The 16,645-nt window shown below is 38.3% G+C and overlaps 1 protein-coding gene across 1 annotated transcript in view; it reads right to left on the reverse strand.

The window, feature by feature from the left end:
- tg (thyroglobulin) overlaps nt 1-16,645 on the reverse strand; it is a 39,580-nt gene that overhangs the window by 9,394 nt on the left and 13,541 nt on the right. Inside the window, exons 21-41 of the mRNA XM_056258427.1 lie at nt 16,342-16,491; nt 15,942-16,106; nt 14,981-15,103; nt 14,758-14,873; nt 14,144-14,249; nt 13,413-13,610; nt 10,763-10,933; nt 10,413-10,499; nt 10,206-10,283; nt 8,656-8,793; nt 8,379-8,552; nt 4,955-5,066; nt 4,790-4,869; nt 4,534-4,677; nt 4,333-4,398; nt 4,083-4,217; nt 2,569-2,733; nt 2,250-2,457; nt 2,013-2,100; nt 1,393-1,531; nt 66-262 (exon numbers count right to left, since the gene is read on the reverse strand). Of these exons, the coding sequence (XP_056114402.1) occupies nt 66-262; nt 1,393-1,531; nt 2,013-2,100; nt 2,250-2,457; nt 2,569-2,733; nt 4,083-4,217; nt 4,333-4,398; nt 4,534-4,677; nt 4,790-4,869; nt 4,955-5,066; nt 8,379-8,552; nt 8,656-8,793; nt 10,206-10,283; nt 10,413-10,499; nt 10,763-10,933; nt 13,413-13,610; nt 14,144-14,249; nt 14,758-14,873; nt 14,981-15,103; nt 15,942-16,106; nt 16,342-16,491 (2,840 nt within the window). The remainder of the gene's footprint in view (nt 1-65; nt 263-1,392; nt 1,532-2,012; nt 2,101-2,249; nt 2,458-2,568; nt 2,734-4,082; nt 4,218-4,332; nt 4,399-4,533; nt 4,678-4,789; nt 4,870-4,954; nt 5,067-8,378; nt 8,553-8,655; nt 8,794-10,205; nt 10,284-10,412; nt 10,500-10,762; nt 10,934-13,412; nt 13,611-14,143; nt 14,250-14,757; nt 14,874-14,980; nt 15,104-15,941; nt 16,107-16,341; nt 16,492-16,645) is intronic.

The raw sequence follows: 16,645 nt of genomic DNA on the forward strand, positions 1-16,645 counted from the left end.
AGTTTTCTTACACAAAACAGTGGTGTTATATAACCGGCAGTGGGAACTCAGAGTTCTGTTCTTACCATTAGTAAAGCTCGGTGGAAGGGTGATGAAGCTGATGGCGAGGTGAGATGAAGGCTAGCAATGTCAGCTCCGTTTCTCTCTGCCCCTATTGTGACTTTATTGGGGTCTCCTCCAAACAAAGCAATGTTTTTCTGAACCCAACCCAGAGCTGCTGCCTGGTCTTGCAACCCATAATTCCCCGGCAGAGCACTGGAACCTATACAGAGTGAACAGACTTTAATTCATGAGGCACATTTTGTATCTCCAAATGTATTTTCCACACTATCACTCCAGAAGATTTGCAGTAGATTACTGAGAAATTACCTTCGCACTATAATCAGCATGTGAGAGTCCATTCATTATAGAGACAACAAAAATAATAATAATAATTTTTTTAATGTTTACTCAAATCTTCAAAGCTCCACAAGGGTTAAGCTGGGAAACTCAAGGAAGCCAATCAGGCTTCTGCACAGCTTTCACTGTGTGTTGTTTTTGGCTGGACAGTGAAAGCTCATCCTGGCAGACTACTCAAAGGCACCAGTTAGGCCCCCTTTTCAAACTTACTCATCCAACGGTGGCAAAGGGGAAAAGAATCTGAATATTTTCACAACCACTGTGTGGAATGGAACTTCTCACATGGACCTTACGTAACTATATTCCATAACCATATTCCATTGCATTTTTTGGAATTCCATTATATGGAAGAAATTATCCCATTTGTGCAATACGTCATTCTGTTCTAACAGAGCTTCCAGGGCACGGTTTAATTCCAGTGTAGGATTATACATTAAACTGTCTCAATAACACTGAGATTCTTTCCTTAAAACATTTTTAGGACTTTTCAGCATAAAGTGCCAAGGAAGCCTTTCTATGTTTTGTTGCATAAAAAAAAAAAAAAAAGCAAATAAAACTATTTTTGTTGTCAGTGAGGTTTTTTGTTTTTTGACAGAAATTTATACAAGGATGCATTAAATTGATCAAAAGTGACAGGACTTTTACATTGTTACAAGATAATTCTATTTCAAATAAATACTGTTCTCTTGAACTTTCTATTAATCAAAGAATCCTGAAAAACTGCATCACGGTTTCCACAAAATTAGTTTTCAGCATTGATAATATTAAGAAATGTTTCTTGGGCACCAAGTCAGCATATTAGAATGATTTCTGAAGGATCAATGACACTGAGGACTGGAGTAATGAAGGTTAAAAATTTAGCTTTGCTGTCACAGGCAAAAATGACATTTTAAAATATATACAAATAGTACAATTTGTGGGGCTGGCTAAAGTCTTGGAATATTTTCAAGATGCAAATATGAACACATTTGTGTATAATATGCGTGTTCGTACCTGCACTGAGGAATCCGAAAGCGGCCACTCTGAAACTGGCTGTCACTACAATTATGTTGCCAACAGCAGCGAGGTAAGAACCATCTAAGAGACCCGATCCAGAGTTGTGGAAAAACACCAGAACCGGTGCATTCTTTCTCTGTGACAAAACAGAACATTTTGTACAATTAATTACCAATATATTAGTATCCACACCACAGTCAGCGGATGGCGTGGTTTATTAAAACAGTATTAACAGACGTAAAAGTTCATGACACACAGTGAGGTCAGTTACACTTTATTTTGATGGTACCCTTTAGACATTCTGTTGACTATAAGTAATGATGTGCATCATTAGTAATGATGCAGTTGTTGACAAATAAATGTCAACAACTCTCATTAGAGTATTAGTTGATTATTAATAGACTGTTAGGAATAGGGTTACACACGGATTTGACAAAACCTGAAAAAAGTGCCTGTTGTCGTCTGTCAGTGCGGTGTAAAAAAAATGCATAATGCATACATGACTTCTTTTAAAACCATTTTAAAAAAGGTACTGGCCTCAAACTTTTGATTAGTGATTGATTACGTTTATGTACTTATGCATGTTTGAGATCTTGAGCATGTCATGGGGGTCTTACCACACTAATAGAAACAAACACATTGAGATAAAGACAGTCTTCACTGGAGGTGGAGTCAGCGGGGTCACCAGGCTGAAGACAACTGGATCTAAAACAGTTTTGATCAAACAAATCAGATCTCTTTCCAGAAAAGAGACTATTAATTCTGCAGAAAGGCAACCGGTCATTTTGAGGGTATAAATGTATGAGAACATACATTTATACTCTCACAATCTGCGATCAAAGTTGTCCACGCACCGGGAAAACGTGGCATTCCTGGTACCGGTCCAGTCAGCTGGCTGTGGAGGGCTGAAACGGAGCTCTCCGATTGGTGGACGAGCATAAGGAACACCCAGGAAGTAGGTCACACGCTTGCTATCTAAGCCAGTTATCAGTTTCACCTCACTCTCTCCGAGTAGCGTGCCGTGATCAAGGATGAAAACAGAAGTCAACTCTGGCTGTAAACCTATAAAGAAAATGTTTAAACATCTCTGTTGCTTGGATGAAAGAGATCAGAAACACTCTGAACTGATTGAGACTTGAGTGAATAGAAGGATGTTTTGTTTTAAGGTGTCACCTGTCCTGATATAAACAGATTGAGCAGGCTCTTTGGTAACTAGAAAGCAGCGCTGGCCGCTAGTTGTAGGAAGGCAGGTGTGTGTGTCTGGATACATCACACATCTCATGGCTGACTCTCTGCTATCGATAGACACGGCTGAACAGGACTCACTTTCCTCACATGCTACAAAGGACAAGAGAGTTATGAGCACACAAGTACATCCACATGCTTATGTATTGTAAATTACAAAAAAAGAAAACGGTAATACTTTAGTTTAGGGTCCAATTCTCACTATTAACTAGTTGCTTATTATTAGCATGCATACTACTAGGATATTGGCTGTTGATTAGTACTCATAAAGCACATATTAATGCCTTATTCTGCGTGACCATATTCTAAATCCCAATACCTAAACATAACAACTACTTTACTATTAATAAGCAGTAATTAGGAGATTACTGAGGCAAAAGTCGTAGTTAATATTTAGTTAGTTAATAGTGAGAAACCCTAATCTAAAGTGTGACCAAAAATACATATTAATCAATTATTATATAAATGTGATTATTATTCATAATTAAGTGAAAATAATAAATGAGCTATTGTGAGTTTTATTAATATTATTAAATTATAATATATTTAAACTACTGATCAAAAGTTTGGGGTTAAGTAAGTTTTTTTTTTAATAAAGAAATGAATACTTATATTTAGCAAGGATGCAATAAATAAGTCAAATATGAGAGTAAAAACATTGGTAAGGTTACAAGAGATTTCTATTTTAAATAAATGCTGTTTTTTTTTATTTATTTATGAAATAACCCTGAAAAAAGTATCATGATTTTTACAAAAAAATATTAAGCAGAGCAATTGATTTTTACATTGACAATAATAAGCAATTTCTTGAGCAAACATTCAGCATATTCAAATGATTTCTGACGGATCATGCGTTACTGATGATGACTGGAGTAATGATGCTGAAAATTCAGCTTTCCCAGCACAGGAATAAATTACATTTGAAAAAAATATTAAAATAGATCATATTTATTTTATATTATAATAATATTTCACAATGTTACTATTTTTGGTAAATGGTAAATGGACTGCATTTATATAGCGCTTTCACAGACCCAATGGCCACCAAAGCGCTTTACAATTTGCCTCACATTCACCCATTCACTCACTCATTCATACACCGACGGGCGACGGCAGCCATGCAAGGCGCCATCCAGCTCGTCGGGAGCAGCTGGGGTTAGGTGTCTTGCTCATGGACACCTCGACACTTGGTCAGGTGGAACCGAGGATTGAACCACCAACCTTCCGGTTTGTAGACAACCCACATGAACCACTGAGCCACTGCCGCCCCAGATTTTTGATCAAATAAATGCAACCTTGGTGAGTAAAAGCGATAAAACGTTTATTCAGATCAAAAGTAAACTTCTACACGTGTTCAACGTGTAATATGTGGCTCTATCACATTCAAATACGTAAAAATTCTGAGAAAAACAAAAAAAGGGATAGATAGAGAAAGACGTTACCAGAAAGACACCAGTCTCTGACTTTATCTAGGTCCTCAGCAATGTCTCTGCTTATGTGGACAATGTCAAAAGCAGAAACAGACGAATCCACCTGCACAGAGGCGCCATCCAACTGCTTCCAGTTCTTCAAATCAACTGAATTTTTTTTTTACAATATAAGACCCACAATGTTATTTGTGGAAATTAAACAAATGAATAATAAATTATATTCAATTAACAACAATTAATTATTCATTAACGAGTCTCTTACCATTCTTTATGGGTGAACGGAGACTAAATGGTGGACACACACTGGGATTCTTTGTCCATTGGTTCACTAGAGACATACAAAGCTGATGTTTAATATCTTTTCATCAAGTCATTCACTTCCTCAACCCGCATACTGGGAATTCTCAATTGATCGAAAATCAGAGTTTCTCAGTTTAAAAAGGCACTTGGATTTCAGACATACCTGGCTTTTCATACCAGCCGAAGGGATAGACTTCAGTCTGCACTTTGGATGGGGAGCAGTCCTGAATTCTCCAGTTAGTGCTGTCGTTCTCTCCACACGTCTGGATACCCAGACTATTTAGCGTTAGACACAACACATCTGATCCTGTACAAAGGAAAAACAGAGACTAACTGTGATTGGTTTCATTCCTCAGATTAGACATTTCACATATGTTTTAAGTAAAATAATTAATCTGAATGTAAAGGTTCTTTCGTACCAGGTACACCTGAATCTTGGACATATCCTATGCCACGACAGCATGGATCTTTATCACACCGCCTCTCACACTCAAAGAACCTGCTCAAGGAATTCCAACAGCATTATTCATGAGGGAAACAAATAAACTGCGATGGAAACACAAATTTGTTGGCTTTCCCCTCACCCTTCTGTTATAGATTTACGGGACACACTGACTCGACTGCGTACAGAGTAAGACACCATCTTCTTAAAAGGAACACGGCTGTAGAAGCTCTTCACACTTCCGGTCAGAGAAACTGCACAAAAAAAGAAAGTGATAAGCACATGACCTATCTTGAAAAAAAGCACTTTGGTGTATCAGTTGGTAAAAAACAACAACTTCTTTTTAACCTAATGGTCCAAACAGTGAACCATTTATACAAAAAAAACATCCATGTAGTGCTTTTGGGGCAAAAAAACAAACCCGTTTAATTATGAGAGGTTCTTTGATTCTCTCAGTACAAGCTAAAATAAAACGCTGGCTCAAAAAAACCCGGAAAATCTCTTTTACAGCATTGAGAAAACCCTTTACGGCAGATTTCCACCTAGGCAGCATTATTTTCCACCCTTAAACATCATCAGCAGATGGCCCACATGTTAAGAGTTTATGATCACACCTTTTTGTTGTGGATTCCTTTATAGGCCATGAAACATTCAGTCCCCTGTGATCCCCTATTATGACTGAAATTCACGGCACTTGTGTTCCAGGAATGCATAATAGAACTATCAAATCCTGTTTTGGCGTTTTAAAGATGTTTAACACTTACACTACCATTTAAAAGTTGACTATCAGTACGATTTTTTATGTTTGTTTGTTTGTTTTTGAAAGAAATGTCTACTTTTATTCATCAAGGATGCATTCAATTGATCAAAAGTGACAGTAAAGACATTTACAATGTTACAAAAGATTTTGTTTATACTTTATTTTAAGTTGACGTAGTTACATTGTACTTAAGTACTAAGTAATATTAATAACATGCACTTACTATAGAGTTACAGTTAGGGTTTTGTTTAGGGTTAGTTGCTTATAATTATGCACAATTTACTGTTATTACTATAGTAATTACAAACAGTAACATGTAACTGCGTCATCTTAAAATAAAGTGTCACCAAGATTTCCATTTCAAATGAATACAGTTCTTTTGAACTTTGTATTCATTAAAGAATCCGATAATTTATTGGTTCTATATAAGGTTTTAAATATAACGTAATTTTTTCTTTTTTATTATTATTATTCCAATCATCTCCCCAAACAGACAGTCTTGTTCAAAAAAAAAAAAAAAAAAGACCAATATCTCTCCGTAAATTCCTAAATAGTCCCTTTTAAAGGAAAGCTAAAAAGCTAAAGAGCGGTCAAAGTCTTTGCTATGCAGAGGAATGAATGACTAAGGTAATCTGAGAGGCACTCCATCTGTCCACTTCTGTTAAAATAAATTACTTGTGATTCCACATGGTTTAAATCCTAGAGCTGTTCTGCAGTTTAGACAGACATCCAGAATAACTACATTACTGTGTAGTCACTCACTCAACCAAATCTTACATAACACTTCTTTTCCATTTCTAATCAAAAGGATAACAATGAACATCATGCATAAACCACAGTTAGACAGTCTCCCCCTTGTGCTTTTCTTTCAAATGAAACTAATTCTGACACCTAGAGGAACAGTACAAACGGGAAATGGTGTAGAATGGAGCAGATGTTGAAATAAAGATTAATTTATCACCATTTAAAGAATGGTGTTGAATTTCAAAATTCAATTGTGCATAATGTGTTATGTACATAATAAGTACATAATGATAATATCATAAGCGGTAAGACTAGCGCACATTTTAGGTCCCTATGACATCACATTACAAGCTCAGTGTTCTATTAAATATTAAATTATTGTATCTGCTAAAAGAATAAAAAAATAAAAAAATTAGGAGCACACTAGCATATGTCTAGCATTAAAACTATTAGAAATTGACTAAATTGCAACAAAATGTGATGTCATGAGGCATTTAAGTTAAAATCAACTAACTTCAGGTGAGTTTTGCATGAACTTAGCATGACAAGTGAGAATGCTCTGAATTTTAAGAAGTGGAATTTCCATAAGAGTTTACACTTAAAAGGTCCTGAAACTAAACTACATTTTCTGAGACGTAGTGTAGGTACAGATACGATTTACACTTTTTTGACAGCAGCAGTACAAAGCAGATGTCAAATGTCAAGACATCATAGTCAACTGTACAAATTGCACAAGCTGTCGGGCATGTAGATTTTACAGATCTGCTGGTTCAGAATAGGTCATATTAGATTGTGTTAGTGTTTGTTTCCACGTACCGCAGACAGCATGAGCTCACTGCTGTCTGCACGCCACATGGGTGAAGTGGAGTTTTGCCACTTCAGCTCATTGAAATGTTCTCTAGTCATCCAGACAATTCCTGTTACCACTAACTAAAATGCATAATGAGAACTAGGCATGGCTCATTTTTATGGCTAATGAACAATGCACTGCATTTAAAGGCGAAATTAAGATAACGCTCCAGTTTGCAGTTGCAGGTATATACCATTAACAGTAGCAAAACAAGTAAAACTAACGGTGCAGTGTGCATTTCTTTCTTCTCACATAAAATAATTATATTATATAATTATGAACTAAATCAAATAAAACATTTAATGTCAATTTATTTACTTATCTAAAGTAGTAGCAGTATAATAAGTGGGATAATCTGCTTCATGTTGGTGTCCCATAGGTGTACAACTTCCGACGCTTTTGTAACCAACCAGGATGCATTACTAAAACTAAACGGCATAACTAAAACGGCATAATATATATATGGTCAGACAATTAAAAAAAATCTCTTCAAACTAGCCATTATTTATCCATCATCAGTGTCTCACTTTGCCCTTTCACCCTCTGTCTCTATAAAGCTCCAGCTATACAAACATCTGACTCATCGGGATTTCATGTTCAGTTGCTAGGATCATATCCGAAAACAATTCAAGTAAATGACAGAAAGACTCAATCACAAAGAAAGTGGTGACTTCAGACTTTACAGTAAACCACGGTCATGAGACTTGCATTAGGTAATGCAAAACCCATCTGTCCAATCACAGAGAAAAGTCTCTGAAAACCGACAGCTATTGCTGAGAAATATGAAAGCATTATATACATAGTGCATACGTGATTATTTGAGGATAATGGGTTATGAAAACAAAATCAAATAAGAAAACAAAATCTAATGTACTTGGTGTATTATAGGTATATTAACTAGTTGCTTATTAGCATGCACATAACTAGGATATTGGCTGTTTATTATTACTCATAAAGCACATATTAATGCCTTATTCTGCTTGACCATATTCTACATCCCTTAATCCTACCCAAAACTTAACTACCTTACTAACTATTAATTACCAGTAATTAAGAGTTAATTGAGGCAACATTTGTAGTTAATCGTTAGTTAAAATGAGAATTAGACCCTAATCTAAAGTGTGTCCAAATTATCATATTTTTGTATCATAAATTTCATTGTCTCGGTTTCATTGCAGTGACGCATGGCATTTTTGTGTATAAACGACTCACCTTTCTTCTGGTATGCAGTCTGAAGACTCTGTGCCATCACAAAACTGCATGCCTGTCTGAGAGGTTTGTCATACGCCCCACACACGCGTGTGTCAGGATACAATACACACGAAAAATACAGAGAGCCTTCATCGCGAATGTCAGACACGTGACACAGTTCTTCTTCTTCACACCCTGAAACCCATCACCCATATTCAAAGAACAGAAAGTGAAACATTGTTGCACTACACAGACATTCACTAACTATATAATAGTAAGCAAACGTTTTGCATCTTACGTTTTAGACACAACAGCTGAGCTTCCTGGAAAGTGTACTGGTGTTTAAAGATCCAGTAAAGCTGACTAGGCAGTTTCCTCTCTGGGTCGACTTTTATATCACCACTCTCCAGAACACCAAAAGCCTCCTTTACTGAGTCTAAGTGGACAATACAGTAGAAATAGAAATTAGACTTTATTAAATACCAATAAAATAAATATTAATACCATTTAAAAAGTACAACATATATGTTTTAAGGGTACTTTTAAGCATAAGAAGACAAAAATGCTCAGGTATACACTCACCTAAAGGATTATTAGGAACACCATACTAATACTGTGTTTGACCCCCTTTCGCTTCAGAACTGCCTTAATTCTACGTGGCATTGATTCAACAAGGTGCTGAAAGCATTTTTTAGAAATGTTGGCCCATATTGATAGGATAGCATAGCATCTTGTAGTTGATGGAGATTTGTGGGATGCACATCCAGGGCACGAAGCTCCCGTTCCACCACATCCCAAAGATGCTCTATTGGGTTGAGATCTGGTGACTGTGGGGGCCATTTTAGTACAGTGAACTCATTGTCATGTTCAAGAAACCAATTTGAAATGATTCGAGCTTTGTGACATGGTGCATTATCCTGCTGGAAGTAGCCATCAGAGGATGGGTACATGGTGGCCATAAAGGGATGGACATGGTCAGAAACAATGCTCAGGTGGGCCGTGGCATTTAAATGATGCCCAATTGGCACTAAGGGGCCTAAAGTGTGCCAAGAAAACATCCCAAACACCATTACACCACCACCACCAGCCTGCACAGTGGTAACAAGGCATGATGGATCCATGTTCTCATTCTGTTTACGCCAAATTCTGACTCTACGATCTGAATGTCTCAACAGAAATCGAGACTCATCAGACCAGGCAACATTTTTCCAGTCTTCAACTGTCCAATTTTGGTGAGCTCTTGCAAATTGTAGCCTCTTTTTCCTATTTGTAGTGGAGATGAGTGGTACCCGGTGGGGTCTCCTGCTGTTGTAGCCCATCCACCTCAAGGTTGAGCGTGCTGTGGCTTCACAAATGCTTTGCTGCATACCTCGGTTGTAACGAGTGGTTATTTCAGTCAAAGTTGCTCTTCTATCAGCTTGAATCAGTCGGCCCATTCTCCTCTGACCTCTAGCATCAACAAGGCATTTTCGCCCACAGGACTGCCGCATACTGGATGTTTTTCCCTTTTCACACCATTCTTTGTAAACCCTAGAAATGGTTGTGCGTGAAAATCCCAGTAACTGAGCAGATTGTGAAATACTCAGACCGGCCCGTCTGGCACCAACAACCATGCCACGCTCAAAATTGCTTAAATCACCTTTCTTTCCCATTCTGACATTCAGTTTAAAGTTCAGGAGATTGTCTTGACCAGGACCACCCCCCTAAATGCATTGAAGCAACTGCCATGTGATTGGATGATTAGACAATTGCATTAATGAGAAATTGAACAGGTGTTCCTAATAATCCTTTAGGTGAGTGTATGTATAGTATTATATACAAGTTTGGTTTAATTTCACTCATTCGTACCAGAAAGTACCATTCTGGAATCCTCTACAATAGCTGATCCACTGCAAGCAGAGGGAGGACGTGTGTTCATATCAGACTCTGAGAACATAAATTATAACCATTAGGCTATACATGAGCACATTTAATCAAAATATATACTTTTGTTTATTACAGGCATTTAAAATGCTTTATTAGTGTCATGCTCATGCATGCAGAGTATGTCCAAACCTTTCCAGATGTAGACACGTTGGAAACTGATGAGAGTTTCCTGATAACCAGTTTTATTTTTGCTGGATGGTGGTAAGGCTGCATCAGCTGCAAGAAATGTTCATTTTTATTACAATGCCCATAAATTCATAAAATCATAAATCTTGATATAGCATACAATCAAGTGTTTGTATTAGTGAGTTTATGAAATTGTTACGGGGTGATGCAGAATGATGCAATAAAGAGTAAGCGCTGGAAAAACTAAACAATTGATAAAGGTCAAATAACAGCTGAACCATGCTGTGCAATTTTTAAACAACAATGAAACATTTGTAGTTATGAAATCTGGAGTGTGTATGTGGGACTCATACTGAAGGTGAAGTTCTGTCCGCCAAAGTTGAAAGTGAAACGTTTCAGTTGTTTGCTGTATTGGACACCAGCACCACAGATGCGTTTGGAGGAGGCCACGTTCCTCACGTCCCAGTCTGTCTCGCTGCACTGCAGCACTGAAGGAGCGCTCAGGAGCCCACACATGATAGAGCCTGCAACACAGGACACAAACCACTTAACAACATAACACACAGATGTGAACCCTCACTCACCTTTTCTGATTCAGATTGTATTTGGATTATTATACTTTGATAACTTCAAACTTTTTGAACGGTAGTGTATAATGTTACAATGTCTTTATATAAAGATTTTTTAAATGTATAAAAATAATCACATCAGTTTTTGTTTGAAGTCAGTAAGAAACATATTTTTGGAAAGAAATTATAGAAATTCATATTTTATTGAACAAGGATGCATTAAATTGATCAAAAGTGACAGTAAATATTGTGACGATCGTCCTATGCACTCATCAGCGTTGCCCTGGAGAAAGACGCGAAACACCTGTGCTCGCTCATCATGGCTCGCTCGGCCACACCTGTCATCAATTCCCACACGGCCATATAAGCGACATGAGGCTGAACAACGAGGAGGAACAGGCTTCTTGAAAGCTGAGAACTAATGTGTCGTCTCTTGTTCTTTTTCCAGAAACCAGCGTGTGACCGAGCTAGACGAGTTACGAGCACAGCACCGATTCACCGCACCAAGGAAACCTCGAATAGAAAATACCGCCTCACCTCAAGAAAGCCGCTCTTCACTCTGCACTCTTCAACTTGCACTCTGCACTTATTCCACTTGTAAATAAACAATTAATCTGAGCTCTCCTTGTCGCGTGATACTTCCGCCCGTCACAGTGGTGGAGAATGCGGGCAGCGCCGCCCAAAGGCCCGGAACGAAGACCCAGGTGCGGGCTTTCCTGGGCTTAGCAGGATATTATCGCTGCTTCATCCCCAACTTCTCCTCGTTAGCCGCCCCCCTGACAGACCTAACCAAAAAGTGGCAGCCTGAGCGCGTCGCCTGGAGTTCCGAGGCAGAAGAGGCATTTCAGCGAATCAAAGATGCCCTGACAGAGGAACCGGTCCTGCACGCCCCCAATTTCGGCTGCCCCTTCCTGTTGCAGACGGATGCGTCTGAGACAGGGTTGGGAGCTGTCCTGTCCCAAGTCACGGAGAATGAGGAACATCCTGTTCTGTTTATTAGCAGGAAACTGACAAAGGCCGAGAAGAACTACGCCACGGTTGAGAAAGAGGCTTTGGCAATAAAGTGGGCAGTCCTGGAGCTGCGATACTACCTGCTCGGCCGTAAGTTCACCCTCCTCACAGACCACGCACCCCTTCAGTGGATGGCCAAGGCCAAGGATACCAACGCCAGAGTGACGCGGTGGTTCCTTGCGCTCCAGGACTTCTGCTTCATCGTCCGCCACCGAGCCGGATCTTCCAACGCCAATGCAGACGGACTCTCGCGGATTTGGTCAGCCTTTTCAGGTCTGTCAGGGGTCACTCCCCGCCCACCCCCAGTTTCCCCCTTGTTGCTTCCGTATGTTTCCACCAGGACCAGGACAACGCTTAGGAGGGGGGAGTGTGACGATCGTCCTATGCACTCATCAGCGTTGCCCTGGAGAAAGACGCGAAACACCTGTGCTCGCTCATCATGGCTTGCTCGGCCACACCTGTCATCAATTCCCACACGGCCATATAAGCGACATGAGGCTGAACAACGAGGAGGAACAGGCTTCTTGAAAGCTGAGAACTAATGTGTCGTCTCTTGTTCTTTTTCCAGAAACCAGCGTGTGACCGAGTTAGACGAGTTACGAGCACAGCACCGATTCACCGCACCAAGGAAACCTCGAATAGAGAATACCGCCTCACCTCAAGAAAGCCGCCCTTCACTCTGCACTCTTCAACTTGCACTCTGCACTTATTCCACTTGTAAATAAACAATTAATCTGAGCTCTCCTTGTCGCGTGATACTTCCGCCCGTCACAATATGTTTATAATGTTACAAACGCTTTATATTTCAGATAAATGCTGTTCATTTGAACTTTCTGTTCATTAAAGAATCCTGAAAAAAATAGTGTACACAACTGTTTTTAACATTGATAATAATAATATATGTTTCTTGAGCAGCAAATTAGCATATTAGAATGATTTCTGAAGGATCATGTGACACTGAAGACTGGAGTAATGATGCTGACAATTCAGTTTTGCAATAACCAGAATAAATTGCATTTTAAAATATATTCAAATAGAAAACAGCTTTTTTAAATTGTAAAAATAATCCTCAAAATTACTGTTTATGATGTATTTCGATCAAATAAATGCAGCCATGGTAAGCAGAAGATATTTCTTTCAAAAACATTTAAAAATCTGACTGATCTAAAAAAATTTGAATAGTAATATATATATATATATATATATTTAACATAATAAAAATCTTTTTGAAAGAACATTTTATTTAAAAATACATTTCATAATATATAAAATATTAAAATATATAATTGTCAAAGTTTTTTGGAAGTATTAAAAAAACAGTTTGTCGTGGATGTGTGTCGCCACGGGCCCTTATGGTTTTGTCTTCCAGTGATTTGGGTGAAAGAAGCTACATCTGCTCCTAATGTGTGCGAGCGTCTCTGACCTCCATCGAGGACATTCTGGTTCAGGATGAATCCATCACAGCAGTTCTCACGGCTGCAGGAGTTGACGCAGAAACGATGGACGTCAGCCAGAGTGGTTCCACGTGCATCAAACACAAGCGTCTGATACACTCCAGAATCGGTCTTACGGAAACTCAGCCTCTCAAAACTCTTCAGGCCTGCTGTGCTGAATTCATGACCTTTTGTCAAAAGATGAAGGGTGGAGAGTAAAAGAGAAAGAAAGAAGAACAGATATTCTTTAAGTCGTGGCCAAGAAACACAAGTGCATCTAAATGCCTGTTGGTTGCCAAAAATAATCAGAAACTGGGAGCTCCGTTCCTGAGAGAAGTCTCAAAGTATCAAGTCGTTTATTTCACACGGTACAATATTTATCTGTTAACAGAACAAGCCTGAGGAATGTTTTTAATGACAATTTTCTTTATTCTTGTGTCCATGGATGACTAGACCACTGTGTTCAAATCGTTGCTAACAAACTTAATCTTTGGGACTACAGCTCAATTATGATATCGTATGTTGATTATATTTCATTGTATTAGGCTCTGTCTCATAGGATAGTTAATTCTCTATTTAGACAAACTCAAACTCTCCCCACATTCGATGCATCACCATATTTTACTGCAGTGCATAACCAAAACATGGTCCAGGACAGGTGACTGACAACAACTAACCAAACTGAGAACATGGGGATATAACCAATAGCTGATGATCTTACCTTTCTTTCTCAACACCGTCAGATTGGGTTCATCTCCTTTTATTTTCAAAACACAGTTGAGAGTCTGGAACGTCTCAGCACCATCATTTCCCAGAAACCCTTTGCTCTGAAATGCCAAACAAACCACAAGACATTTTTTTTCTTCCATTTTTTGTAATAATCATATCACTTTGGGGAAAGGAGATATGAGTGCCACCAAGGCAAAAAAGACCCAATGCCAGATATAACACTGGAAATATCTCTAATATATCTTTGTCTTCTCAAAAGAAAATGTGCTATAGTTTATATTTATTAGCTTGTGTAAAGACAAATGAGGATTTATGTCAAAGAGGTTGTTAAATCAGGTAACCTAACACATGCACTCTGACAAATTAATGCTGAAATTATAAAGTTAGAAACTAAAAAGTGAAGATTATGTATTCATTTTATGTAGAAAGCATTTAACCATTAGAATACCATTCAAAAGTTGGGGATCTTTTGGTAAAACCTTTTTCAAAAACAATTTCTGCAATCCAGAATTAATTTAAGCTACAATATGCAACAAATACAACAAATACACCGGATGCAATATACAATTCACATGGGGTAAAGTGTGAATGCATTTTTGGTCATACTTGTTCAGATGTCCTGCATTCCACATTATCTGTACTGGTGCTGTACAGCTCACAGTACGTTTTCTCTGCATCACTGAAAATAGCCACATGTTGGCATGAATCTTCCATGGCACAATCTATCAGAGATCAGGGATGAGATCAACTTTAGTGATGAAGAGTGTGAGTACACATCTGACTAATTCAGTACAGGTGCACAGCTGCAATATCCAACAGTGTATCTCACCAAGCACACACTTCCTGAGCTGTGTTTCCTTTGGCTGGGTTGAGGAATCAGAGCTCAGTATGTCAGCACTCTCTGATTTCAGCAGCAGGGAGGAAGGAGCAACCACATCAAACTTTCCCATTACTGCAAACACACAAAGAGGGATTTTCTGAACACACACAAATACATTTATATATTGTTTGTGCTTTCATACTGATAAAGATTTACTGATCTACTTAAGCACTGTTAAAGAAATAATGAAGCCAGTCTTGTGAAAAGCAAATTCATAGCTCTCCAAGTTTAGCTACACTAGTAGTTAGGTAGACTAGTTATTTTAGAAAGCAATATATTTTTGAATATAAAACAACCACTGTCATTTGATTAACTTTTACAATCATTTAGCTGGCATCTTTTTAGGGTCGGGTAAATTTACACCAAATATCGAATACAATTAGAAACAAATTAATCTATTTAACTGAATCAAAAATATAGTAACAAATAGCAGAATTTAAAGTCGCAGTGAAATAGAACTAGTAATAGGTATTTTCTTCTGTATTATTATGTACACCTGAGTAAAATGGATTATCAATAAAGAAAGTTCAAGTAGGTTAGAGGCTTGGTTCTATCCATCAGTTGTTGATTGGATGCAGGTAGATCTGAATGTAAGGAGGAGGCGAGTTTAAGGGGACTAAATGATGTCCAGCATATGCCACTAGAGAGAAAAATTGAGTTATGTCATTTTAATTAAATTATGAAGTCAAAAAGGCCTTTAAAAATGAAACAAATGCATGGAAGAATTGTTCACAATGTGATCAATAACATGCATTTAGAAAATAAAAAAATAGTGCATTTTCATTCTGTGCCAACTTTTTAATTTGGCTACACTTTAAAAACACCTGAACTACTGTCACACTGTATAAAAATGTTGCATCATTGCTATTTTTAGTGATTTCTACTCCTTAACGCTGACTGTAGCACATACCTTTGCACTCTTCAACTGTCATTGGACCATCAGAAGACGTCCAAGAAAGTTCCTCTCCCTGTGGGGAAACACACAACCATCTGCCAGTCACGGGGTGCTCCTGGGCTGACAGAAAATCCCCTTTATTTGTACAACTCCGTTTACTCTGCTGGCACTCAGTAAGACCTTGAAAGTATTCAGATAGAGAGAGGACAAATAGAAAACAAAATTTTAAACCATGAAAAATCACAAGTGAAAAAAACAATATTCCTATTTGGTCACTCTTCTGCCTCTGAAACCTATGATCTACATTTCGACAGAGCATGTATATGTATAACTGTAACCATCTACTCCTGCTGTTCTTGAATTTGTGTGACAGTTGGCACTTGGGCTGGGCTGATTTGTTTTGGCCTTTACTCACAATGAGAAGCACTGAAGGCTCCCTGGGCCACAGTGGATGTTCCAGCAGGGCAGGGAGAGCAGAAGACCTGCCCTTCTTCCTCTTGAAATGTATCACGTGGACACAGAGTACACACACCACCACTGGAAAATGAACCAGCTGGACACAACACTATGCGTGAGAGAGGATAAAAACAAACACACAATAAACAGAGTGATTGAGCATGAGTAAGGACGGTGCAGAGTGGAAAAAGAAGAGAAAGTTTTACAGATACAGAAGGAAAGATTAATAATAGAGAAGAAGTTGTGTGCAGTTTGAAATATTA

The sequence above is a fragment of the Rhinichthys klamathensis genome, unplaced genomic scaffold, assembly GCF_029890125.1.
Source record: "Rhinichthys klamathensis goyatoka isolate OS25496 unplaced genomic scaffold, OSU_Roscu_1.1 h1tg000152l_1, whole genome shotgun sequence".
Taxonomy (NCBI): domain Eukaryota; kingdom Metazoa; phylum Chordata; class Actinopteri; order Cypriniformes; family Leuciscidae; genus Rhinichthys; species Rhinichthys klamathensis.